Source organism: Epinephelus fuscoguttatus, linkage group LG11 (assembly GCF_011397635.1).
Source record: "Epinephelus fuscoguttatus linkage group LG11, E.fuscoguttatus.final_Chr_v1".
Lineage (NCBI taxonomy): Eukaryota > Metazoa > Chordata > Actinopteri > Perciformes > Serranidae > Epinephelus > Epinephelus fuscoguttatus.
The window spans coordinates 27,707,457-27,733,449 of record NC_064762.1 but is presented as its reverse complement, the minus strand read 5'-3'; the positions used below and the strand labels follow the sequence as shown (position 1 = coordinate 27,733,449).

The 25,993-nt window shown below is 41.2% G+C and overlaps 4 protein-coding genes across 5 annotated transcripts; 3 read left to right on the top strand and 1 right to left on the bottom strand.

Moving 5' to 3' along the window:
- The first annotated feature begins 1,037 nt into the window (after positions 1-1,037).
- On the top strand, positions 1,038-3,986 carry gja11 (gap junction protein, alpha 11). The gene is made up of 4 exons (XM_049589662.1): positions 1,038-1,128; positions 2,196-2,350; positions 2,556-2,741; positions 2,938-3,986. The coding sequence occupies exons 2-4, from the start codon at positions 2,222-2,224 to the stop codon at positions 3,532-3,534; spliced, it is 912 nt and encodes a 303-aa protein (XP_049445619.1). The 5' UTR covers positions 1,038-1,128; positions 2,196-2,221; the 3' UTR covers positions 3,535-3,986.
- Positions 3,987-5,838: 1,852 nt separating this feature from the next.
- On the top strand, positions 5,839-8,067 carry gja13.1 (gap junction protein alpha 13.1). Its single transcript, XM_049589663.1, has 2 exons — positions 5,839-5,985; positions 6,689-8,067. Exon 2 carries the CDS (start codon positions 6,716-6,718, stop codon positions 7,574-7,576), a length of 861 nt encoding a protein of 286 aa, XP_049445620.1. The 5' UTR covers positions 5,839-5,985; positions 6,689-6,715; the 3' UTR covers positions 7,577-8,067.
- A 1,032-nt stretch (positions 8,068-9,099) lies between these two features.
- On the top strand, positions 9,100-12,307 carry LOC125896793 (gap junction Cx32.2 protein-like). The gene is made up of 3 exons (XM_049589666.1): positions 9,100-9,248; positions 10,320-10,458; positions 11,074-12,307. The coding sequence occupies exons 2-3, from the start codon at positions 10,330-10,332 to the stop codon at positions 11,728-11,730; spliced, it is 786 nt and encodes a 261-aa protein (XP_049445623.1). The 5' UTR covers positions 9,100-9,248; positions 10,320-10,329; the 3' UTR covers positions 11,731-12,307.
- Positions 12,308-16,931: 4,624 nt separating this feature from the next.
- Positions 16,932-23,573, bottom strand: LOC125896786 (piggyBac transposable element-derived protein 4-like). Of its 2 annotated transcripts, XM_049589658.1 has the most exons (3): positions 23,402-23,573; positions 21,946-23,240; positions 16,932-17,651 (listed from the first exon to the last, which is right to left on the bottom strand). In XM_049589658.1, exons 2-3 carry the CDS (start codon positions 23,215-23,217, stop codon positions 17,235-17,237), a joined length of 1,689 nt encoding a protein of 562 aa, XP_049445615.1. In that variant the 5' UTR covers positions 23,218-23,240; positions 23,402-23,573; the 3' UTR covers positions 16,932-17,234. The 2 variants fall into 2 exon arrangements, with proteins under 2 accessions (XP_049445615.1, XP_049445614.1); XM_049589657.1 differs by lacking the exon at positions 23,402-23,573 and having other exon boundaries at positions 21,946-23,394.
- Positions 23,574-25,993: the final 2,420 nt, after the last annotated feature.

The following is a 25,993-nucleotide window of genomic DNA, read 5'->3' as shown; positions in this document are numbered from 1 at the left end:
GGCTGTGGTGTCCCAATTTTTAAGCTAAACTTTAGCTTCAAGCTAGAAGCTAGTGGCATGTTGTAAAGTTAGACAACCTAAGGCATTCACTGGTACCAACCATGTCAGCATATCTTGTTAGTAAGGGGCCTAAATAACAATCCAGTATCAGGCTGAACTTTGGCAAGGGAACAACTGGCATGGCCATTTTCAAAGGGGCCCTTGAACTCTCACCTCATTTCTCAATGAAAATGGGTTCCATGGGTACCTACGAGTCTACCCTAGACTTGAGAAGGTTTTCTCACAGTAAATGTTTTATTTGGTGTTGTTTTGGCCTTAAATGACAGGACAGTTTTGGAGGTGTGAGGGGGGACAGCATGCAGCAGGGGGCCATGGGCTGGAATTGAACCTGTTGCTGCTGTGGCAAGGACACTGCCCTTGTGCATGGGGTACCTGCCCTTCCTACTGAGCCATTGGGCATCTCATCTCCTTGTAAATGTTTTGGTCCTCAGACTCAATATACTCCTTCAAATTAAAGCTGTGCATTTCTCTTTTTAAGGAAAAGGACAACCAGCTTATTTGAAGAACAATTGCTTAACACATCTATAGACACACACATAAGGCATTAAACAGGATTATTAGGGAACTCAAAATGTTAACTTTACTGGTATTAGCCTACGTACATCAGATAATTAGAAAATTCTTCTTATTGAGATTGTTTTCAACTAGTCTGTATACTTCAACTGCATAAGCGAATTCCTAAAATTCAGTTGTGGCCTTTGGTTTTGGTGCCACCCCACGATTTTCAGTGGCCCCATCTGGCCACCCCTGTCTGGGGTCACCACTGCATACAGTGGAAAGCACCACAGCAGCTAAATACACCTTGTGTTGTCAGATAGACAGTTCATAGCAATCGTTTTTGCAAGGACATTGCAGGCTTGTTTCTTGACCCCTAAGCCGCCATTCTTCCAAATAATATTCCCTCAATGTTAAGGCTGGAGGTTTGATGTTTTGGTTAGGATGGTGTCCTTCCAGATAAGACGCCAAAGGAACAATGAAAACGACAGCTTTTTCTTCACTTTCTCACTTCGTCGTCCTCCTGAGACATCGCTCTCTGTGTCCTTTTTCCTCTGTAGGTTTGTTCAACCGGTAAGTTTTACAAATAATATCTGCTCTCTTGTTTAAAAAGGTAACTGACTGTACTGTACATGAACTGGGGGGGATTTACAGATTTCAGATATGTTGATGTACAATGATCGATTCTGCAATATTTGTATCATGCACAAATTGAAAAAAAGATTAGACATGTGAATGCACACCATAACTAGAAGCTCCAATAGTGGGTATAATTTGATGTAGTAAGAAATTATACTCTAAAATGAAAATTATAAATAACAGACGTGATTGCATCCAACTAACATATATAACTGGCAAACATTAGTGTAAAAATGTGAGACTTTTATGAGAATGCTTTTCTAATTAAATGAGCAGAAAGCAAAAAAGCCTTTGGAGATTAAAGACTAATAAACTGTTTTTTATGTGAGCAATGTTTTATTAGTTCATACTGACAGAAAAGAAGATAATATACATAGAGTTTTTAAATGAAACCTAAATTGAGTCATGGTTTATTATGCATGTACATAGTTAACTACATGCTAATATTACTCAGCATGTAAGTAATACACAAAAATGCATACGTTAACATATCAATTAATTATTAAGCTCTAAATAATTAATTCATTATGTGAATTAAAACTATAAATGGAATGTTTCTGAAGACATACCAAAACCTTCGCAGGCTTATCTCCTCACTCAGGTCAGTCTGTATTTGTGCCTCGGTGGTTAAGCGCACATTCTTTGATATAAGACTTGAAACGGTTGATATTAACCAAGGTTAAGGTCTCAGGTTTTCAGCAGATAAGTGTGCTTTGGAGACTAAATCAGCAGCTGTGGCTTCTATCAGCAAACTCAAAAGAAATAAAGTCTGGCCTTGTGAGAGAGTCTGCCTGTTCTGACTTTTACACCTACAATGATTTCTGTATGGCCTTTTAACAGCTCCAACCAAGGGGTGTTAAAGGAATCGGTAATGACCAGATTACAATTCTGTTTGATCCACCAGTAACAGTGTATAGACGTCTCAAATAATGCAAGTATACCTGCAGAGATTTGCCCCCTGTAAATCTTAATAGATTGTTTTCGTGTTCGTCTCCTCACAGAGAAAGCAGGACAACTGGCAACTGAAATGGGCGAATGGGATCTGCTGGGCCGCTTGCTGGATAAAGTACAGAGCCACTCCACGGTGATCGGCAAGGTCTGGCTCACAGTGCTGTTTGTCTTCCGCATCCTCGTCCTGCACGCTGGCGCTGAGAAGGTTTGGTCATATATTCGCCATTTTAAACACACTTTACAGGCAGTAGCCAATGTGCATTAAAAGCCAGAGTTTCCAGCACATTAGCGCTCACTATTTGTGAGCTACATGGCAGTAAACATTGTCACTTCTACATTCTGAACTTGCAGAACTTTAAAAGATCATGTATCATCTCCACTATCATCTGTTTCCTGTAATCTTCCTCTAGGTTTGGGGCGATGAGCAGTCCGACTTTGTCTGCAACACTCAACAGCCTGGTTGTGAGAACGTCTGCTATGACCTCGCCTTCCCCATCTCTCATGTGCGCTTTTGGGTCCTTCAGATTATTGCTGTGGCAACCCCAAAGCTGCTATACCTTGGCCATGTCCTCCATGTGATCCACACTGAGAAGAAGGTGTGTCGCTACAATGGGTGTAATATGATAGCGTGACTGGTAAATGTTTGATTTGTCAGGCACGCTGCACCTGTAGTGGCAGAAGCATGGAGCAGTGATGTAAAAGTGTAGTGCCAAACCTCCTATTTAACTCATTTTAGCTAACATGTTAACATGAAAAACGTCTAACTCTGTTTTCTTGTCCTTCCAATCCAAGATGAAGGAGAGGATGAAGAAACAGGCTGAGTTGGATGACCAGGCCAGCCTCTTCCTGAGGAGGGCCTACAAAGTCCCCAAGTACACAAAGAGCACTGGCAAGATCAGCATTCGAGGCCAGCTCCTCCGCAGTTATGTCCTCCATCTCGTGGTGAAGATTATCCTGGAGGTTGTGTTCATTGTGGGTCAGTACTTTCTTTACGGCTTCACCCTCCAGACCCGCTACGTCTGCACCCGCTTCCCTTGCCCTCACAAGGTGGACTGCTTCCTGTCCAGGCCTACTGAGAAGTCGATCATCATTTGGTTCATGCTGGTGGCGGCGTTTGTCTCCCTCGTCCTCAGCCTGGTTGAGCTGTTCTACCTGTGCGTGAAAGCTGTGAAGGAGTGCATGGCGAGGAGGCAGGATTACACTGTGACCCCGGTGACGCCTCCACCTTTGGAAAGGAAAGCTTTTAAAAGCCGCGATGAGATGCTCCAGAATTGTGTCAACCTGGAGCTGGAGCTCCAAGGACGAAAGTTGGGGGTGAACGGGGTCACTGACACTGCTAAGAATGTATCACCTGAAAGCAACAGCATGGGGGCAGAGATCCACATCTGACACATAGAGGCAGTGATAAGTTGTACGTGTCCAATTCTCCTGAGTTTCAGTGTGTGTATTGGCTTTGGGGAGGAAAGGGGTGTGTGTGTGTGTGTGTGTGTGTGTGTGTGTGTGTGTGTGTGTGTGTATGCGGTAATCACAGATAGAGGGAGGGGGAGTAGCCAGCTTCTGTAAACAGAACTCGGTCACATGCAAAATGTTGCCTAAAATGACTTCAATTGACTATTAGACATAATAGAAAAACAAGAGACCATATTTTCTCGCAGTTGACAATCTGTAGATTATTTTTGGATCAATTTTACAAAGCGTACTTTCTTTGGGTGATTTAAGACAATGTTGTTACAGTTTTGATTCAGTAAACTTCTCATACATACACTAATCTGTGTCTGAATTTCTCCAAGGGTTTTTATATTCAGAACAGCCTCATCCATTCAAATCTCTGCAGCTTTTTATTAATCTATCATACTGTATAAAGAGCTACAATTGCTTAAATGCATACAGAGCGTTTAGTTAATTGTGTGCTGAAAGAATGAATTCTAATGCAGTTTTATAATCATTGTTCCGGCCAGTGAGTATAAATCTACAGAGTATATATTTCTTATCATTCTGCCATCAGCAAACAATTCATTCCTCAAAGCATCTGTTCATTAAAGTATCAGATAAAGTTTTAACAAGTAGAGCAAACAAGCATGTCTGGTATTGCTATTACTTTTTTTATTACTTTGAAACAAATTGCCTTACATATAGGTATTTTGTGAAAAACCGTTAGCTTGGTTTAGCGTGCAGACGAGAGACAAAGCCAGCAGCTAGCCTGTGACTGACCAAACTAAAGGTAATAAGTTAGCCTACTAGCATCTCCACAGCTCAGTTATTAACAGGTTATATTTCAGTTGTTTAACCCTGTACGAAAACCAAAGTATACCAAACTATTTCTTTGCCAGGTGTGACTTCCAAGAGTCTTCATTAGATGGATCTTTCTGCTAAGCTACTCAAGCTAAATCACCTCATTGGGGTCATCCCTATGTTTCCCGGGTTCTATGTTCCCCACTTAACCTTGCAAAAAAGGTTCTATGTTCCCCGCTTACACAGAAAGGGTTCTATGTTTCCCGCTTGGTTAAGTGGGGAACATAGAATCCGGGAAACATAGAACCTTTTTGGTGTAAGCGGGGAACATAGAACCTTTTTTGCAGGGTTAAGTGGGGAACATAGAACCTGGGAAACATAGATACGCTCCCACCTCATTCAACACAATAGTAACAAATACATGGCTGGTACAGTGAGTTTACAGCTAATGGGCATGTGCGAGCTGCATTGCCATAGATTTGCCAGTGGTGTAGAGGGCAGGTATACGCACCTCTTTTTCTGGCCGTTCACAGTCTACCCGACTATCAGCCAAAAATCCATTTGAATATATAGAACCGTATACCCACTTCTTCCTTGGCAACCAACCCATCCACCTAGCAGTACACCAAATTCATCAACTAGCACTACACAGCTGAGATACGCACACTAGTCCATTTGTCCCAGAAAGTCAAACTTACCAAACTTTATCAAACGTGGACAAACACAGATTAAACATGTCACATCTGATCAAACCTCTCCAAAAAAAAACAAAAACAAGGACAGACAGCCATGGCACACCAAACAAACACCTGTGTTTGTCTGTTAGTAAAGGTTTGATTGGTGTGCCATCCGCTTAAGCTAAGCTTACTGGTTGTAGCTTCATACTTAGTGTACAAACATAAGAGGGGTATCTGTCTTAACATCTATTGCCAAAAAGAAGAAGGCATATTTTCTTATATGTTTGACTATTTTTTAATGCGTTTTATAGGTACTGCAGCCAAAACACGAGACAAGGACACCAATGGTGTAGTGGGGGGTAGCCTATACGTTGGTATACAGGGTATACCCACCTCTTTCTCTGGAGGTAAGCCCACTTATCAGCCAAAAAGCCACGAAAACAAATGGGAGACTAAACCTCCTTCCTCCTCAGTAACCTACCCATCTACCTAATAATACACCTACCTCAACTACCACTACACCACTACATGTCTCTGTATGAATTGGCCCAGAATGCCAGAACTTAACCATTTACAATTATGCAGCCATTCATCATTTACAACCCCAGTCAAATACACGCAGAAGAGTCCAATATGAGCAGTAGTTTTATGTCCTAATGATTACACACCTTGTCTGTATATTTTCAAACTTTCAAGGCCATTTAAACCAAGATACTGAACACCTGTCAATTATTACACTAGCCCTCCTGGTCTTGTCTTTCATCAACTTTTTCTGCTCGCGTTTGCTGACGGGCACAACGTGACATCTGAGGCCAGATGTGTGTTGTGCAATGCGATCCCTCATCAGTGCATCAGAGCACACTCCAAGGTCCAACTTTAGAGTTACTGATCTCTGTCCAAGTCAGACAGTCTTTCCTGACCAGGTCCGCAGGTAAGATGCAACGAGCGTTGTTCTCTGCTATACATAACTAGTTATTTTATGTATGAAAAAATATTGATTTTGTGAGTGAATATTTGTAAAGGACATTATACAGAATAGAAATATAGTATTTTTTGTTTTAAATACACTATGTGTTTTTTTTGTTTGTTTGTTTTTTACTTTGAATGTTAATGATGACTTTGCTTATTCTCTAGTAGTATTAATATGACCTAAAACAAATAATGGCATTAGATTGCTTTTCATGTTTTACTTCTCAGCTTTGCCTACAAGATGCATGTATAATATTTTTATTGTATAGATAAATTTACAATTGTGTCATACAGAATATTGATGTAAGCTATTTAAAGTTACTTTTACATAGGGAAAGAGCTATAGTTTCAAAGTATTATCCTTTTACCAGCCTACAGAGTCATCCGTTCAAAATTCTGATTAATGATAGGAAAATATTTGCCAACGCACTCAGGGTTCACAGGGCTCTGATATCCTCTTACTCTACAAAGTGGCCAGGTTCAAGAACAGAAAAAAATTAAATTGAAAAGAACAATAAGTGCCTTTCTTCCAGCAGCAGCATATTGATTGAATACTAAGCTGTGGTTAATGTTTCTGTTAAGAAGGTGTGGTGCAGGATCTCTGCACACAGTTTTTGTATTTATCAGCTCATGAAGGTATATTTTATTTCCTTCTGTCTGTTTAGATCAGTAACTGAACATCAGCACTAAAGATGGGAGACTGGGGAGTTCTGTCAAAATTGCTGGACAAGGTCCAGTCCCACTCTACAGTCATTGGGAAGATCTGGATGAGCGTCCTCTTCCTGTTCAGGATCATGGTCCTGGGTGCAGGTGCCGAGAGCGTCTGGGGCGACGAGCAGTCAGGTTTTGTCTGCAACACTCAACAACCTGGTTGCGAGAATGTCTGCTACGATTGGACCTTCCCCATCTCGCACATTCGCTTCTGGGTCCTCCAGATCATCTTTGTGTCCACGCCAACGCTGGTCTACCTGGGCCACGCTTTGCACGTCATTCACAATGAGAAAAAGCTGAGGGAGCAGCTGAAAAGCCCCGGCGGGACCCGGCTGATCAAGATGCCCAAATACACCGATGAAAAGGGAAAGGTGAAGATCAAGGGGAACCTGCTGGGGAGCTACCTGACCCAGCTCGTGTTCAAGATCATCATCGAGGCCGCCTTCATAGTGGGCCAGTACTACCTGTACGGCTTCGTCATGGTCCCCATGTTCCCCTGCTCCAGGACCCCCTGTCCCTTCACTGTGGAGTGCTACATGTCCCGACCCACAGAGAAGACCATCTTCATCATCTTCATGCTGGTGGTGGCCTGCGTCTCCCTGTTTCTCAATGTCATTGAGGTATTCTACCTTATTTGTACCAGGGTGAGATGTGGGTCCAAGTCTCGCACTCACAAGGTCACTTCAGCTGAAAACCCTGCCAGCCTGTCGAGTCCAAGGTGGCCGACTACAGAGGAAACACTCAAGCAGAACAAGATGAACATGGAGCTAGAGAGCAGCCAGAGTATCGGTGGAAGCCTGGATGGAGCCAAAGAGGAGAAACGACTACTGAGTGGTCATTAAATACCACCGTATGATGCATTTAAATAATCTCGTTTCATGTTTCGAGATTTCTAAGAGACTTCAGTGAAGAGTTCTTACTATGTGGTTTATAAATCATCAAGGAGAAGCTGTATTATTGTGAAGTAAAATCATATACTTGCAGAGAAAAGTCTGCATAAATTGCCATATTTTTTAGGTAGATGTTAGAATTTTATTTTGTATTTTCTAATAATGGAAAGCGTGCAATATTGATAATTTATTTATGTTCTCACCTGTTAATCCATTAGTAAGCAGAGTTTCGTCTATGCCTAGGTATTAAATGTGTCCTGTAAGTTATTGACATGCTTAGTATCCAGGACTTGAAATACCTTGCTCATTGACTGATGAACGTAGTGGTGATGGTGATGATGATGATGATGATGATTGTGGTGAAGAGTTTGTTTCTACTGTATAGGGTTGAGACATTTTTTGTGGTCTGTATTGTTTTTAATAAATGATTTAAGTTGGATAAAAAACAATGTTTCATGACTACAGTCATTATTTGCACCCCAGAGTCAAGCACCTTACTCTCAAAGAGCATGATTTACACATATTTAATAATGCTGTGAATATTATTTTTTTTCATTATCGACTGGTCTGCCGGTTATTTTCTCAAATAGTTTGGGCTATAAAATTCTCAGCTTCCCAGAGCTCATTATGACTTTTTCAGATCTGTCATGTTTTATCCATAACCCAAAGATATTCAGTTTAATATCAAAGAAGAGTCAGAAAAACTGAAAATTTTCACATTTGCTAAGCTTTGCTATTTTTGCTTAAAAATTACTTTTATGATTAAACTGTTAATTATATTGTCTGGTATAATAGTGTATGCGTAATATAACTTCAGAATAGGGAGTGGCTGATAGACATTTGCCACCACCACTCATAAAATAACAATTTGAATGAGTTCATATAAGGCTGAGGACATCTGTATCAGATGGACAATATATGTGACATATTATGGGGACAAAATACATCCATAAAATTCACAGGGATCACGAGGACCTGCTCAGCATATTGCAGCTCAATATAAAATCCCTTTAACAAAGGGATCTTTGTGAGCTTATAATATTAGATTTGCTCAGTTTGCTCATACTTGGTGTAAATCACGCAGCCTGAACAAAACCCCCCCACACTTTCTGTTGACACAGTCTAAACAAAAAATGAACGTGACTGCTAAAACCTCACGTAGTCTTCATTGCAGGGGTTTTGTGCTGGATTGCATCACTCTGTACAGGTGTTCATGTTATTGTGCCCTTTAGTCTCAATACAAAATTTAAAAAAGGGGGAGTGATGTGGGATACTTTTTCCATTTACTGTGTTGGTCTGTTTGATTTAACTTTAAAACAGCATCAATATAAAACGTATACATAAAATGACTGTAGAAAAATTATGAGCTAAAGAATTCAGATTGTGGCACTGCCAATCATTAACCTGTACAATCTTGTCAGCGCTCTGCCCAAAATTGGCCACTTGAGATTTATCATTTCCAGATGTCATGACAACGTGACAGCTAACACTGTTGCGCAGTTCCATCTAATCTAAAGTTCAAGGTACCGTAGACAGGTTGGGTTTGTCTCACTGGGCTCTGTCATTCACATGCACAGCTGCTGGCTGGTCTGTTTGTCTGCACAGAGGCCTTCTAAATTCAAAGGTAGGGTGCACAACTACTTCTTTATTTTAATGATGGTTATTTTTTCTGCACAATATACAGATTGTAATTAAGTCAAACTTAAAGGGTGTTGCTTTTAGAAATAAAAGACACACAACCTCAACCACACAGATATATTACAAAGGATATAGGTGTTTATTTTTACAGGTAACTTCTTACTCTGATTTAGTGTTGTAAGCATATTAAGTATTTGTGTGAGTGAGTACAGACAAACTATGACCATTCAGAGTTTCATGCACTGACTGTAAAAATCTATATTATCTATGAATTTTTCAGCATTTTCTTGGGAGTTCAGAACTCTGAACATTGCTGGCATACACTATTTTTTTTTTAACTTTAAGTAGATAAATCCAGGTTTTTTTTCCTGACAAATCATACTTATAGATGGAGCAGCTCAAAGGCACAGAAACATCCGTGAAATATAAATTCCTCTCCTATCATTACATCTATTCACATATTGTAAGATAGCTTGAGTTAAGTCTTTGTTATGTAATGGATTTTATAGGTCTGTCTTTATGTTCCGAACGTACTATACTAGGCTGTAGATTAGGATTTTTACAGCATGTCGTTGTGTCTCCTAAGCAAAAGAAACTTTCTGCTGTTTTTGAAGAAGTTTTACTCCTTCTGTTAATCAATAACCATGTGTTATGAGTTAAAAAAAATAATGCAGAAAGCATACAGAATGCTTTAACTTGTACTTTTGTCCCATATGTAATATGGAGAATAAAATATCACTGGTTTAATAGACACAAGGTATTTCATTATCATAGATATTGCTTATTTTCTCAAAAACTTGAGTGAATTTGGAAACTATTCTGCAAATAATTGTGGGTCACTGCATTTACATCTGCCTCTGCATCTGTGGTTACTGAAACAGATGCTGTGAAAGACAGCTGAAAAATTGTAGGGTCTGCATGAAGTTAGTAAACGCTGATATTTATCAGCCAAATGAGGGGAAAATGTTTCTTCCCTCCGTCTGGAGGGACATCATCATTTACTTTGACAATGATAATTAATTTTTTTTTTTAATGTTTCTTTGTTTTTCCTCATCAGATCAGACACCATGGGAGAGTGGGGTTTTCTGTCCTCCTTACTGGACAAGGTCCAGTCCCACTCCACTGTCATTGGGAAGGTCTGGCTCAGTGTGCTTTTTATCTTCAGGATCATGATCCTTGGAGCTGGAGCAGAGAAGGTCTCATTTTGTTTGTTTATACTTTGCTTTTTTGTAGCACCAAACCTATGTGACAAACATCTGAATTCATTTCATGAGACTTTAAAAGCTTTAATGTAAAATAACACCCTCTGGTGGCCATAATGGAGACCTACAGATCTGATAAAAACTGGATTCAGTAAAAAAAAAAAAAATTCAGATTTTAATTCAATTTAAATTACATTTAATCTGATTGAATTTAATTATCATATATTAAATTATCTTATTCTATTATTCATTTTTGACACTAAAAAAACAATTGAACATAAGAGAAATGGAGAGTGGAGTGTATGTGGAGATCATTAAAGTCAATCGGAGCACAGTGCAAAAACATTAAGAAGACGAAATTTGCGCATACCATATAAAATACAATAGATTAAAATAAATAAATGAATAAATAAATAATAATGTCACTGATTGCTTGTATAGCCACACCACAACATTCATATTCATAATATCATTTTGTAGCCTCCTAGGTTATTATTTAGCCTGTATTAACACAATTCTCCAGTGGACCTCCATGATGACATCATGTTTCTAAAAGTAACTTGGCAGTATATGTAGTAATGATACTGATTACTGATCTTAACATTGCAGGTGTGGGGGGATGAACAGTCGAATATGGTTTGTAACACCAAACAGCCTGGTTGCAAGAACGTCTGCTACGACCATGCCTTCCCTATCTCACACATCCGATTCTGGGTCCTCCAGATTATCCTTGTGTCAACACCGACCCTTATCTACCTCGGTCATGTCCTCCACGTCATCCACAAAGAAAATAAGTTAAGGGAATACAGGAAGACCCACTCGGGTGACATTGTCAAACTTCCCAAGTACTCTGACGAAAAAGGCCATGTTGAGATAAAAGGCAACCTGCTGGGAAACTACATGATCTCCATATTCTTCAGGATCCTCCTGGAGATAGGATTCATTGTGGGGCAGTATTACCTGTACGGCTTTGTCATGGACCCAAGAATCGTCTGCTCCCGAGCCCCCTGCCCCTTCACCGTAGAGTGTTTCATGTCTCGACCCACAGAGAAGACCATCTTCATCATCTTCATGCTTGTCGTGTCCTGCATCTCTCTTGTACTCAACGTGGCAGAGATCTTCTACCTGGCTTGTTCTCGCTCATCCAGGCAGAGGTCTAAAACCGTGCCATCCACTGCTCTTGCCATTCACCCACGTTTGAACGGTGACAGTCTGATGAAAAGTGAGAAGCTAGGCCTCCATGATGCCAGTCACAGCACAGCCTGAAAGTTGCCGTTTGGATCCAATGTAACAGTCCCATAGTTACCAAGAAAGCATCAGGGTACAAAAAATGTGACTGAAATGAGACTATGGTCCACGTGTCTAACACTCAGAGTTATTTATTTATGAGATGCTTAAAAATTCTTGAAAATTATGCAAATTTGGAGACGGCTTTCTGACTATTTATGAATAGTCAGAAACATTTAAATATTTAAATTTGCACAAGAATAACATAATTCATGGTATTGTTTCACTAAAGCGTTTATTTAATTGTTCAAAAACTGAGTTATGTGGTTTGTTGCTTTTGCACTAGCTAAAAGCCATTTAGTTGTGCTACCAACCTGTTTACTCTAAAAAAAATTAAAAAAAAAAAAAAAAAAAGTATGTAAGGGCTGTTAGTGCCACTTTGCCTTTTACTTTCTCCTGTGTTGGGTAATTTGCAGGCATGACTTTTAACACTGTAAATATTTAAATTACAAATCATTTTTTTATGTTTTGTATTTTAATATGACTGTATGTGCCTTGTGTTAATGATTGATTATTAAAAAAGGGGTCCACAAATGTGTTTGACATTGAATTCAAAATATTTCAAACTGCTTCTCACTGTTTTTTTTCCTCATGCATGATCAATGATTTCTGTATCTGGGTACTACTTAAATTACATTTAACTTACTATAAATCCCTCATTTCGATCCAGAAGAAAAGTAAAACATCTTTAGAAAAGTTCAAATAATCACATCAACAAAGAAATGACAAAACAGACAACAGACAGATGTAAAAGTATTTTGTAGATTTCAGGCTAAATTTTTGCTGGTCCAGTGAACTGCAACTTATGCAGTTAATGCATGATACTGTACTTACAAGTATCCTGCAGGTCCTTTCTGGTGGGCGGTATGGATAAAATCTTCTATCACGAATAGTGAAATTTGATCACAAAAGAATTACATTTTCTGGAAATTCACCGGAGGATCTGATGTCTACCAGTGCAAGCACATGAATGTTAGACTTTGCAGAGTCTGCTGCAGCTGTTTGCTAACTTTGTTCTGCCTTTCTTAGCCAAAATAACTTTAAGAAATATGTCAGTGTGTCTTTTAGGTTAATAAACTCTGACACAGACTGACATGACCTTCCCACCGGCAAGTGACAATGTGAAAAGGTCATTCCTAGTGACAAACCTGAGAGAATTATCACCTGAATCTGCAGTGGCATCTAGTGGTGAGGATTGCACATTGCATGAAGCTGAAGCTGAAAGTGTAGACCTACAGTACATAAAGTAGCAAGTTAGTGTACACTAACTCCTGATTAGAATTCCGTCTATGTTCATTGTTAAAGAGATTTTTACTGGGAGCCAAATCTTCTTCAGGGGTCTCTTCCTCTCCGACACAAACAGGTTGCTAAAAACAAATGAATAAAGCAGTTTCACATGACAAATCAGGGTTTCTCCTATGCTATTCTGCTTGTTGCAGATTAGCCCGGCACCTGCGTATAGACTTTAGACTTGCTTTATTCGTCCCAGAGGGAAATTTGTTTCCACTAACTGTACATTTACAGAGATCGATCACAAATATCACAGGCACAGACATATAACAAACATCACAAAACATCACGTTTGTTCACAGGGGTGGACACTTTGAGTCAACGGGATCTCTTGTTCAGCACAGCTATGGCTGCTGGGATCAGGCTCTTCCCGAGTCGAGCTTTCCTGAGTTTAAGTGTTCGGTTCCTGCGCCCTGTGTCCCATTCTATTGATTTTGCAAAGCGTGTAATGGACCTGTTATTTAACTCTGTGAGGGTGGGTGTGGGAAGGCCAGTGATTTTGGAAGCGGTGTGTGTGATGCGTGTCAGTTTGGCGAGATTGGTGACAGAAAGCATGGTGAATTCACATGAGGCAAATTGTGATTTGTGATATTGGGCTTTATAAATAAAATTGATTGATTGATTGATTGATTGATTGAAGAAACATGTGGAACAGTGCAGAAGAATTGGTTTAATGATGCTTTGGTACACAAGTAGCAGTAGATGGGGGCGACATAGAGTCCTTTGAGTTTTCGGATAGCTGACAGTCTTTGTTGGCTCCTTTTTTGTATGTCACTGGTGTGCTGATCGAGTTGAATTGAGTTTATTGTCCAGAGTTACGCCCAGGTATAAATGCTCATCATTTTTCTTTGATAACTTAAAGTGTGGTCACCTTTTCTGTGACCCAGACATTCAGGAGATATTTTCCAGGAGCCGAATTATCTGCAGGGGTCTCTTCCTCTCCAAAACAAACACACACATTGCACACATTGAATATAGCGGTCTCAAGTTTAAAAAAAAAAAAAAAATCAGTATTTTTCTGACACTCTCACCACGGACGGACTGCTAACGACAGTGAACGATGCAACAACGTGAGTGGCCCTATCCAGAGCCGGTGTTTGGCTTGTCCATATTTTTGGCTGGTGAAGAAACATGGCCGACAACCTGCTCTCTGTCAATAGAAATGGCTCATTCTAAGGTGATTCTTTTTACAAGTGATTATACGCTCAACAAGACATTCTTTTATATTATATTCCATTTCTGCCAATATACCCCCGAAACCCTACACACTGCAACTTTAAAAGGTGATGATATTGATGGACGAGCTGACAGCGGTCGCCAGGAGTCAGAAGGAGTACCAGGAATGTAGTCTTAAGAGCTTCACTGAGACATGGCTTCACCAGGACATTCCCGACAACAACGTCTCCATCAGCGGCTTTCAGACTGTTCGGGCCAACCGGGACTGCACCGAGAGAGGTAAGCGCAAAGGAGGGGGGCTTGCTGTTCTCGTAAATAACCGCTGGTGCAGTCCTGACCATATTTCTATTAAAGAACGTATCTGTTGCCCGGACATTGAACTGTTTGCTGTTGGACTCAGGCCGTATTATTTGCCCAGAGAGTTTTCACATGCCATAGCCCGTCTGCAGACTAAACACCCGAGTGCCTTCATAGCTATCTCGGGTGACTTCAACCATGTCACCATGGAAACAACATTGCCCACATTCACACAGTATGTGAGTTGTCCTACCAGAGAGGAGAGAACACTGGACTTGCTGTATGCTAACGCCAAAGATGCATACAGCTGCTCCCCCTCCCCCCTCTGGGTAGGTCAGACCACAGCCTGGTGCACCTCAACCCCTGCTATGCAAGTCAAGAGCCAGCCTGCGACCATGAGGACAGTGAGGAGATGGTCGGAGGAAGCTTAAGAGACACTGCAGGGCTGTTTTGGGGTGACAGACTGGCAGGCACTCTGTGAGCCACATGGGGAGGACATCGACGGGCTCACAGAATGCATCACGGACTACATCAGCTTCTGTGTGGACTCCACTGTTCCAGCCAGGACTGTCCATTGTTACCCAAATAACAAACCGTGGGTAACAAAGGACATCAAAGCCATCCTCAACTCAAAGAAGAGGGCCTTCAGAGCTGGTAACAGGGAGGAGGTGAGAACAATACAGGGGGAGCTGAAAATGAAGATCAGGGAGGCTAAGGAGAGGTACAGGAGGAAGCTGGAGAGGAAACTCCAGCAGAACAACATGAGAGAGGTCTGGAGTGGAATGAGGACCATCACTGGCTTCAGGACCAACAACCACAGAGGAGTTGAAGGCAGCATGGACAGGGCCAATGAGCTGAATCTGTTTTTAACAGATTTGACACTGCTGTGGAGTTGAGGACGCCATCATCTACCTGCTCAACCATGTCTACGCCCAGTGTCTACACCCATCTGGATAAGCCGGCGAGCACTGTGAGGGTCATGTTTTTTGACTTCTCTAGTGCGTTCAGCACCATCCGTCCAGCTCTACTGAGTGACAAGCTGACAGCAATGCAGGTGGATGCCCCCCTGGTGTCCTGGATTGTAGACTACTTGACTGGCAGACCACAGTATGTGCGCTTGCAACGCTGTGTGTCAGACAGAGTGGTCAGCAATACCGTGGCCCCGCAGGGGACTGTCCTCTCTCCCTTCCTCTTCACCCTCTACACCATGGACTTCAGCTATTGCACTGAGACCTGCCATCTTCAAAAGTTTTCTGATGGCTCTGCTATAGTTGGATGTATCAGCAAGGGTGATGAGGATGAGTACAGGGCTGTTGTGGATAACTTTGTCACATGGTGTGAGCAGAACCATCTGCAGCTCAACGTGGCAAAGACAAAGGAACTGGCTGTGGATCTGAGGAGGACCAAGACACCGGTGACCCCTGTTTCCATCCAAGGGGTCAGTGTGGACATTGTAGAGGACTATAAGTACCTGGGGGTACACATTGACAATAAACTGGACTGAGTTAGGAACACTAACGCTCTCTACAGGAAGGGCCAGAGCCGTCTCTATTTTCTGAGGCGACTGAGGTCCTTCAACATCTGCCGGACTATGCTCAGGATTTTCTATGAGTCTGTGGTGGCCAGTGCTATCCTCTATGCTGCTGTGTGCTGGGGCAGCAGGCTGAGGGTGGCAGACGCCAACAGATTCAACAAACTGATCCGCAAGGCCAGTGACGTTGTGGGAAAGGAGTGTGACTCTCTGATGGTGGTGTCAGAGAGGAGGATGCTGTCTAAGCTACGAACTATCTTGGACAATGTCTCACACCCACTCCACCATGTGCTGGTATATATATATATATATATATATATATATATATATATATATATATATATATATATATATATATATATATGTGTATATTTACATTTATGTTTGTTAATAATTCCTGTTTATTTGCCTATATATTTGTAAATACTATTGTTTAAATTTCCATATATTAAATTTCCATATATTTTCACGTATCTTTCCTCTCTTGCAAGGAGCACCTGTAACATAAATAATTTGCCCTCGGGGATCGATAAAGTATTTCTGATTCTGATTCTGATATTGTCAATAATGTATTCACCCTTCTGCTGCCCCCTTGTGCCAAACAGCAGTTATTGCAGGTATGTGTGGCCATCTCTTTGTGTCACTAAAATATAATATATACTATACTTTCCTATAATACACGTAATAATTTCGCCCTTTAATTTCCTAACGCATTTGTCCCCAGTGACAGAAAATGTCAGCTTCCGAAAAAATGCTGTAAAAATATTATATATTAATATTTTTTCCACTTTAAATGAGTCAAACCTTTAAAACTACTTCAGCCTGAAATATACATATCAAATATTAATTATATTTTTGGAATTTTAACCCTTTAAAGGCCAGTATGTTTACAAAGCTCCACTTTTTTTTAAATGGAATTTTTTTTTCTATAAAATATATTTCAGGAGGCATTTGATTATCATTATTAGGGCCTGAGATAGGTCAATGATAGGCAGCAACACTGATTTTGATGCACAATTATTTTATTTGCAGTGTCAGACTTAAAAAAACAACAACAACAAAAAAAACACACACTCGAGGTCCTAACAATAGAAAATGTCAGCTTCCCAAAAGCTGCTGTAAAAATGAGCATGAAAGAGAAAGAGAAAGAGAAAGAGTGTCGGTATGTGTCTGGGTGTGAGAGTCCAGCTCAGCCGGAGCAGGGGCCGCAGATGGACTGACTGTGGTCCTTGCATATAAACATCCCACATTGGCAACACTTGGTGCCAACTTTTCTCTTTTTGACGGTGCAAAAGTCGCACTGCTTCCTGCCTTTACATTTAATGATGACAGCGGGGCCTGTGGTCAGACCCTGCAGATTTGCGACTATTCCTGCGGCACTTAATGAGCGGGGAAGGTGCCCTCTCTTCTTGATTTGTGGGGTCACCAGCATTTCTCCCACCTCTTCATTGAAGAGCCTCCTCCTGTGTGATTTCTTACACTGCCAGGATGGCTCGATCGATGTCCACAGGACGAAGGCATTGTAAAGTGAAATGTCGATCACGTTGTGGAAGAGGGCTAGTGGCCACCGGTTTGTTCTCCTCCTGCAGGAGTAGGTGCCAACAACCTGACAAACCCCCCCCCCCCCCCCCCCCAAAACATAAAACAAGACAACATGAATAAATGATCCAATTGTAAGGATTACAACAGAGGTCGACTGATATGGTCTTTAGGCCGATTATGCCGACGCCGATATTGAGAGAGAGCAGGGCGGCCGATGGCCGATATAAGGCCGATATCACTTTTTTCTCCCCCATCTGATAAAATACAATGTTTTGTCATTACGGGTCTCCTGTCCCTCGCCTCAAGCCCAGGCTTCACCTGCTCTCAGCCTCCTGAATTGTGCTTTTGGATCTAGGACTGAATATGATAACAAATGACACAATACTGTTTAAGTTAAATGTTAACATTTATTGAATGTTCTTGTAATTGACTGAATAAAAGAAACACTTAGTGTTTTAGTGCACTTATTAACGGCAGCATTATCAGCTGATAGCAGCATCACTGAGAAAACATTTACAGAAATTACTGTATAAACTTGGTTAAAAAAATAACCCACCCTCTTTCTCGCCCCCTCTCTCCCTCCCTCTCTCATAACATGAGCATGCTTGTGTTGCAGTTATCAAATTAGTTAAATGGGTTTTTGGTAATCACTGGGAATGGTAACTGGGAAACTTATAAATATCTATTGCAGTGTTTTGAGTAATCATGTTCACTATTCCGTTACTGTGCCAATATGTTCTCCACTGTTCTGATGCTAAAACTTGCACAGGGTTAATGTTCACTCACTATTCTGTTGTTACTGCCACTAATATTTGCACTGATTCTGCCTTTTACACTACTGCACCGTTGCCATGACATCCAAACAGAAATAGACGCGCACTGACCAGAAGAGAAACCTTAAAACAGTGTTAAACTGTTGCATAATGTTGGTGCCCTTAACACTGATGTCAGCAGGCTCGTTCAAAATGAACTGCGTCTCGCCTGACGAGAGCAGGCAGCCGCAGCAGGGGGTGGTGACAAAAAGCTGCGGTGAAGTCGGACAGTTTCCTGACAGTTTCCAGCAGCCTTCAGTCCGTACAGGAAGTCACAGACACACTTACATCCTGTCTAGAATGATGTCAGTTCATTAAAAACGTGATCAGACCCTTATGTCAGTTTGTTTTCAGTCTCCAGTTGTTTTAATTATGATAGATTAATTTATTAAAGTGCTTTACAGATGATCTGTAGTTTATGTTCATGGTTTATCCTCCATTTAACATGAATTCTCCTGTAAATCAGCATCATATCAGTTTGACCTGTCCCCTCAACTACACAGGCTGAATAAAGAGTGTTTGACTATAAGGTTCATATTTCCAGAGGAAAAAAAACAAAACAAGACAACAGCTTTCATTAAGGCTCAGTCAGATACAGCCAGGGCTTCACATCTGTAGGCCGTTATTATAAGAATCCTCACATCCCACTGACCACAAGTCTCTGTGTTGCTAAATACTTCCATAATTAAAACAGTCCAGTGTTAATATTGTACAGTAGACTCTGTATAGTTTATGATGAATGTATTGAGTCTCTGACAACTAAACTTCACCATCAGTCACACAACATGTTTTCTGTTACAGAATAAACCTTCAGATCAGACAAATACAATCTTAATCTCTAAAATTCAACAAAAATGAAAAGTTTATCTAAAACGTCATCTTGTTGAGTCGACATCTTAACCAATCAGCTGTTAGATCAGGTGAGAGCCAGGCGGTGCAGTCGGTGGAGAGCAACTGCAGCGTCTGGCTCTCAAAACTGCGGCCGCCTCGCTCTCGCGGCTTTATTACCGTTCACTTTTGTAATACGTCAGAGCAAGTCGGGATGAAGTCGGACACAAAACTAACCAGCATGCATTGTGCACCGATCGCCGGTGATCGAATCTGCGCAGGACTGGCTCATCTCAAACGAACCTAGCCTGCGTTCCAAATCGCATACTTCTACTATATACTTTTAGTATGTACTGCAGCTGCCCTTAAAAAGTATGTAGTGTAATATACAGTATGCATGCAGTATGCATACTATTGGGACACACTACATCTGCCATCACATCGCTCCCTGAACTCCGACCCTCTTGCTCACTTCCGCCGCCGTCCGTAGCGCCACATTTGAATATTTTTGTTTTGTTGTACTTCGAAGATGCAGCAAATCTCCTCTCGTCGAGCTCGCCAGAGTCGTGCATACCGTCGGAGGTGCCAGAGAGCTCTGTTGCTGTTACGTCGTAATGTATGTTGTTTCTAATAAACTGACGTGTTCGTGCAAACAGTTCCAAGACTAGTATTGAGTGACCTGTCTACTGAACTAGTCACCAGTAAGCATATTAACCCCCTTCACACACAGCTCTCTGTTGCTGGCAGATATTTGTTGTTAAATATATTCACAGCTATGCAGCTGCTGGCACTATATTCTGTCTGCATGTGAAGCAGCCTTACATTCACATTACTTTTATTTGTAGTGTAACATATTTGCACATTCTTACTATATTACTTAATATGTATTTGACTTTTAGTATTTATATATTTACTAGTCTATACTGCTCATACCTGGCCCATAGTGTATTCATATTTAGTCATATTCATTCATTCATTATTTATACCACACTTACACCACTGCCTATACTGGTAGAATCTTCTATACTGTAGTCATAGTTGAACCCTAACATTGATTATACTATAATCTCAATAAAGTTGAATGTTGTAACCGTGTTCTTGTAAAACTGTATGATATGTGACAGTATATATTCAGATCATTGCAGTCCTAATATGTAGTGTCTTAGAATCTCACATTAAATAAACCATGTATGAAAGGAAGTGTGGGCGTTGGTTGTACACGCAGCTCAGTCAGTGCAGCGTAATTTCCGCTGCGCAAAGGATTGTGGGTCAGAATGACCAAAGAAGCATGCTGACATGCATACTGCGAAATATGACCGGATGTAGTAGAACATCCTGGTACTTTTGGCATACTGCAGCTGACATACTATGTATTGGGACACACTAATTCTTTTTCTGGCATACTAAATAGTATGGTAGTATGGGTATTGATGGTTATGGTTAGGCTCAAAGAGGGGAGGCTACACGCAGGTGCAGCAGAGCAGACTGTTTCTCCGTCTCTCATCTCTCCGTTATTCATGTGTAGTGTTGCTGCTGTGATCATAAACAGACTGGAATACCAAGCAACTTACGCCAGTCAAACGCAACTGAAGGCTGTGTGTATCTCCGACATGTAGACAAGGTATTCCAGCCCCTTTATGATGACTGCATCGCCAATTCCACATGTGAATAACGGAGAACTCCTAGCACTTAGCCGTTTATATTTTTGTTCAGTATAGGCAATTAGAAAATGCACTGGAGACGGTGAACGCGCATTTCAAAGCAACTCGAACTCGTTATGAGTACCTGTGGTGCTTCCCTGATTAGCAAACTTTAGCCCCGCACCTCATGGGCACTTGTTGCACATTGCTTTCACCGTCTCCAGTGCATTTTCTAATACAATGCAAACACCAGTGCTACTTGTCAACATGTTGGAGATCAACACAGCCTTCAGTTATGTTTGGCTGGCGTGAGTTGCTCGGTATTCCAGTCTGTTTATGATCGCAGCACCAACACTACACGTGAGTAACTGAGAGATGAGAGACGGAGAAACAGTCTATTCTGCTGCACCTGTGTGTAGCCTACGATGACAGTGTTAAGGGCACATTAAGAACACCAACATTGTGCAACAGTTTAACACTGTTTTAAGGTTTCTCTTCTGGTCATCGGCCTCGTGAGCACAGGCATCGGACTAAGCCGATTACCTCAAAATGGCGTTAGATCGGCCCGATTAATCGGTCGACCTCTAGAATTTGTGTTTCAGTGAATTGCTAAAAAAATGCATTTGCAGTGTTTCTACAGCCACGTATTTGCACATTTATGTTTGCAATTATTATTAAGATATTTACATGTTAAAATATCTGCAGCAGCATGGTTAAACATGGTGAAATGCTGCATCTGCTTCAGTAGTTCTCTTATACATTTACTTCAGTCTAATTCCTTTTACTCCTCATTGGTTAGGTAAGAGTCATGTGACCACCAACCAGAAGGTGTAACCGGGAAAAACGTGGTTGTTGAAAGCTGCTAAGGTGTGGAAATAGTAAAGTGATGTAGAGGAGAAAATCCATCTCCATCCGGATGTGTACTCCTAACTAGAGCGGTCCAACCCTCACATCACACAAGTATTCTTACTCATGATACACATATGTAAATGCTCATTAAAAAAGCATATATTTTAGACAATAACATAAGACTAAGAATAAATAAATGTGTGCGTAATTGATGCGTAATGGCACCCACCTTATCCAGGTTGTCGACACCTCCTTTGCATCCGTTGTAATCTTGGATTATGATGGGCTTTCTCTTCGTTTCGTTGCTTATGTCTGCCTTGCGGTGTTTCGTGCTGAGCAGCAGCACATTCTTGCCCCGTCGGGGGATGTAGGAGACCAGTGTGTGTGTGTGCGTAAAAGCAAAGGTGGAGGAGAACACCGCTCTTGTTTTCACCTGGAGCAGATGAGGGGGAAGCTCGGGCTTGTTGTGGCGAATCGTGCCAACCAGGGCCAGTTTCCTCTTGAGCAGCTCATCTGCCAGTGCGCAGGAGGTGAAGAAATTATCACAGGTGACGGTGTGTCCCTTGAGCCCCTCTGTCATGTCCAGGACCACCCTCATCCCCTGGTTGACCTCACCAGGAGTGCCAGCCGCTTTGCCTGTGTATACCTGCAGTCTCCAGGCGTAGGACGTCTTGACATCACAGTTTGCCCAGATCTTTATGCCATATTTAGCCGGCTTTTTGGGCATGTGCTGCCTGAAGCTGCACCTGCCTCTGAATGGGACGAGCTGCTCGTCCACGCAGATGTCCCTGTCCGGGTTGAACAGCATGGGCAGGCAGCGCGTCCACATGTCCCAGACTTTGCGGAAGGGAGCCATCCTGTCATCGCGGCGTCGGGGTCCGGATTGCTTGTCGTCGAATACCAGTGTCCGGCTGATGAGGTGAAACCTCTTGTGGGACATCGTGGCGCGGAAAATGCCGCGTCCTGACTTCTCGCCCCAGAGGCTGAGGGTTGATTCGTCTTTGGACCTGTACACACCGGCCAGAATGAGCAGCCCCACGTAAGCCTGCAGCTCATCTTTGTCCACATCTCGCCAGGCTGCGGTGGAGCGTCTCCCCTGCAGGTTTGTCATGTCCACGATGTGCTGCAGGATGTCATCCGTCAGCAGCAGCGCGAAGCTGGACATCGGGTCAGTGATGCGGGCGGTGGCATAGCGTGTAGGTCCCGGGACCAAACCTGTGGCTGCTGGGACGTAGCGGTACGTCTCAGCGTTTGTGGGAGACCACACTATTTTCCCATTTTTTGAAGTCCATCCCGCCGCTGCTTCATCCTCCTCCTCCTCCTCTCCGCCCTCCTCTTCAGATGAGTCCTCGGTTGAGTCGGAGCTGGATTCCAGCTGGTCTGTTCCTACTTCTGAGTCTGACACGGAGGAGGCCTCAGTGGTGGAGGATGAGGAGCCATCCTCACCCTCAGGCTGCATGATCATTTCCACAGACTCCTGTGTGCTGTCGTGTTCCGCCATCTCCAAAATGACTACTCCCGCTACTGTTGTCAGATGGGAAATGAAGAAATATCGTGTTGTCGCATTAAAATGTATTTGGACCCAAACTATTGTATGCACTATCTGCATGGAGCTGCAATAACCTAAGGAATAAACACAGAGGCTCGACCATTTGAATGCTACACTCTCACCAAAACACACCCACCTAGTCAGCTGCACCGCTTTGCACAACCACTGCTTCCGTCCTTAACTCTCAAAATAAAAGCACCCAACTACACACTGCATGCAGAACTGCTTCAACAGCAGAAACTGAACTTTAACATTCAACTCGTGACACAGTGCTTTTTTCCTCCCAGTCCGAACTCATGTTCACTTATTTTTCCCCTTTAACTTTGTTGCGGTGCCAGTGCGGCTGCGCACAGCAACACGAGCTGAGCACGGCTGATGTGATTGGCAGTGAGGAGGGGGTGCACGGAAATAGAGTGCCGAAGTCACGCCCCTTCCGGTAGAGCTCATGGGCCCTTAGATCGGAAAAAATATAAAATATGGCAGTGAATGGGGAGAGAAACATTATCTTTTGTTCCCGTTTGAGTTGCGACATGAAATTTAAATATGTTGTTAATGAATTTAAAACATAAATTTTAAGGTCAAGAAAGTCTTACTTTGTGGTAAAACTATTGAGATATAAGCTTTTTAATTAGAAAGACTCAAGAGTTTTTTGTTTTTTTCCCAATAAACTTTATTTGTTGAACATCAGCATCATGTAGACAAATATCATGTTTTGAAACATCAGTAGTAATAAGAAAATAAAGAAACAAGCAGACATGCAACGCCAGGTGTTACAAACAAAACACAAATATGAAATAAAAATGGTGCACAGAATATTAAAAATATATATATTAAAATTATAACAGTACATTAAATTTGGAGCACAGCTTCAACATTTTCACAGCCTTTCTATTGCAAGAGGTGGACAGTGTTTTAATGTAGGACTCTGCCTCCTTTTTAAAGGTACAAAAGGAAGGTTTGATTTTCAACACCTTACATTTATGAATATAAAACTTGGCCAGGAATATGATGAGATTACATAGAAAAAAATACATCATCTAATTCTCTCCTATAATTTGTAAAGCCAAATAATACATCATTCAAACAAAATACAAATGCATCATAGTCCAATATAAAACAACAGATGCCTTGCCACAAAGTCAGAGTGTGTTGACAAGTCCAGAATAAATGGAAGACAGTCTCTGGGTGCATGTTACAAAAAGTGCAAGACACATCAATGTCCTTCTTAAATCTTACTAGAAATGCCTTGACAGGATAAAAGCTATGAATGATCTTAAAAGAAATTTCTTTAACTTTGTTAACCAGTAGATATCTGTTAGGAAGAGACCATATCTTTTCCCAGCATAAGTCCTGAACATGTTTATTCCAGGTTGCAATTGTGGATTATTTTGTTATTTTTAGAGGACGCTGGTTGAAAACATATTTTCCCTATAGGTGTGTCAACTGGATCAAGCAGAGGTGTCGTAATAGAAGGAGGAAAGGTATAACCCTTAACGACACCAGATGGAATGGCATCAAAAACCACAGCAAAATCTTTAGGGGCCACAGGGATCTTATAATGACAAAGAAATTCTTGGTAACCAAAAAGTTTTCCCTCCTTATTGAAAAGTTGATTCATCTGCACAATACCATTCCTGAACCAACTGTCAAAAAATAGAAAGACTCAGGAGTACACAGGAGGAGGTTGCGTATGTGACGTCATAGCTTTCGCGCGCTTCCTGCAGCTTGGCCTCCCCGCTGAAATTCCACTGTTTCATGATTAATCGATTTATGATTGAAGATGTTTGTGTGTTTTGTGCCAGGTTGCAGTCACCCCAAGCTGCAGGAAGCGAGCGAAAGCTATTACGTCACATACGCGACCGCCTCCTGTGTAGTTTTGTGTAGTTTGTAGTCATGTGTAGTCCCATGAGCTTCACCGGAAGGGGGGTGACTTCGGCACTCAGTCCCTTTAAACCCTTTGAAACCCGAGCAAACTGGTTTGATTTATTTTAAAAATATGGGAAGAAGGCAGTTAGCAACGATAAAAGGAAACTACCCAAAAGATTAGAAATAAAAACTTAAAAAGAGAAAAAAAACCAATTTGTTCAAAAAAAAAAGAAAAGAAAGAAAGGAAATGACCTGGAAAGAGTGCTGAAAAATTATAATAACTAATATAATTTAAATAATTATTTTTAAAATGCAATTATAATAATTATCATCATTAGAAATATAGTTTTCCCTATTTTTTTTTTAATTTCTAAATCCTTTTTTTTTCTTTGCAATTTGTGAGACATTTCTTTCCAAGTTGCTCATTGCCTTTTTTCCCCATGTTTTTGAAAGAAATTGCACCACTTAGCTCAGAGTTCAAAGGTTTAAATACTTGTGAAAGGCATCTGAAAGCAGCACAAGAAAAGTGATGTCGCTCCAGGTCTCAAAGGGTGAAAAAGTATTTATCGTGTTTCGTACAGGCCCTAAAACTATCGTATATTTGCTTTGAAACCTGAGCAAATTTGATTTCTTTTAAAAACACGAGAAGGAGGCAAATTAGCAATGAAAAAAGAAGTGACCCACAAAAAATTAGAAAAAAGTTAAAAAGAGGAATTACAAACAAGAAAATTAGTTTTTAAAAAAAAAAAAAAAAAAAAAAAAAAAAGTTCAGTCAAACAAACAGTAAATTACCTGGAAAAAAGTGCTGAAAAAATATAATAAATAAAATTTAAATAATTAATTTTAAAATATAATTATAAAG

Excerpts from the sequence above, each read along its gene's own strand:
- gja11 (XM_049589662.1), top strand. The coding sequence starts at position 2,222 with ATGGGCGAATGGGATCTGCTGGGCCGCTTGCTGGATAAAGTACAGAGC. Across the intron at positions 2,351-2,555 it reads TGCACGCTGGCGCTGAGAAG|GTTTGGGGCGATGAGCAGTC; the intron begins GTTTGGTCATAT and ends ATCTTCCTCTAG. Across the intron at positions 2,742-2,937 it reads TGATCCACACTGAGAAGAAG|ATGAAGGAGAGGATGAAGAA; the intron begins GTGTGTCGCTAC and ends TTCCAATCCAAG.
- gja13.1 (XM_049589663.1), top strand. The coding sequence starts at position 6,716 with ATGGGAGACTGGGGAGTTCTGTCAAAATTGCTGGACAAGGTCCAGTCC.
- LOC125896793 (XM_049589666.1), top strand. The coding sequence starts at position 10,330 with ATGGGAGAGTGGGGTTTTCTGTCCTCCTTACTGGACAAGGTCCAGTCC. Across the intron at positions 10,459-11,073 it reads TTGGAGCTGGAGCAGAGAAG|GTGTGGGGGGATGAACAGTC; the intron begins GTCTCATTTTGT and ends TTAACATTGCAG.
- LOC125896786 (XM_049589657.1), bottom strand. The coding sequence starts at position 23,325 with ATGCAGATAGTGCATACAATAGTTTGGGTCCAAATACATTTTAATGCG. Across the intron at positions 17,652-21,945 it reads GTGTCGACAACCTGGATAAG|GTTGTTGGCACCTACTCCTG; the intron begins GTGGGTGCCATT and ends GGGGTTTGTCAG.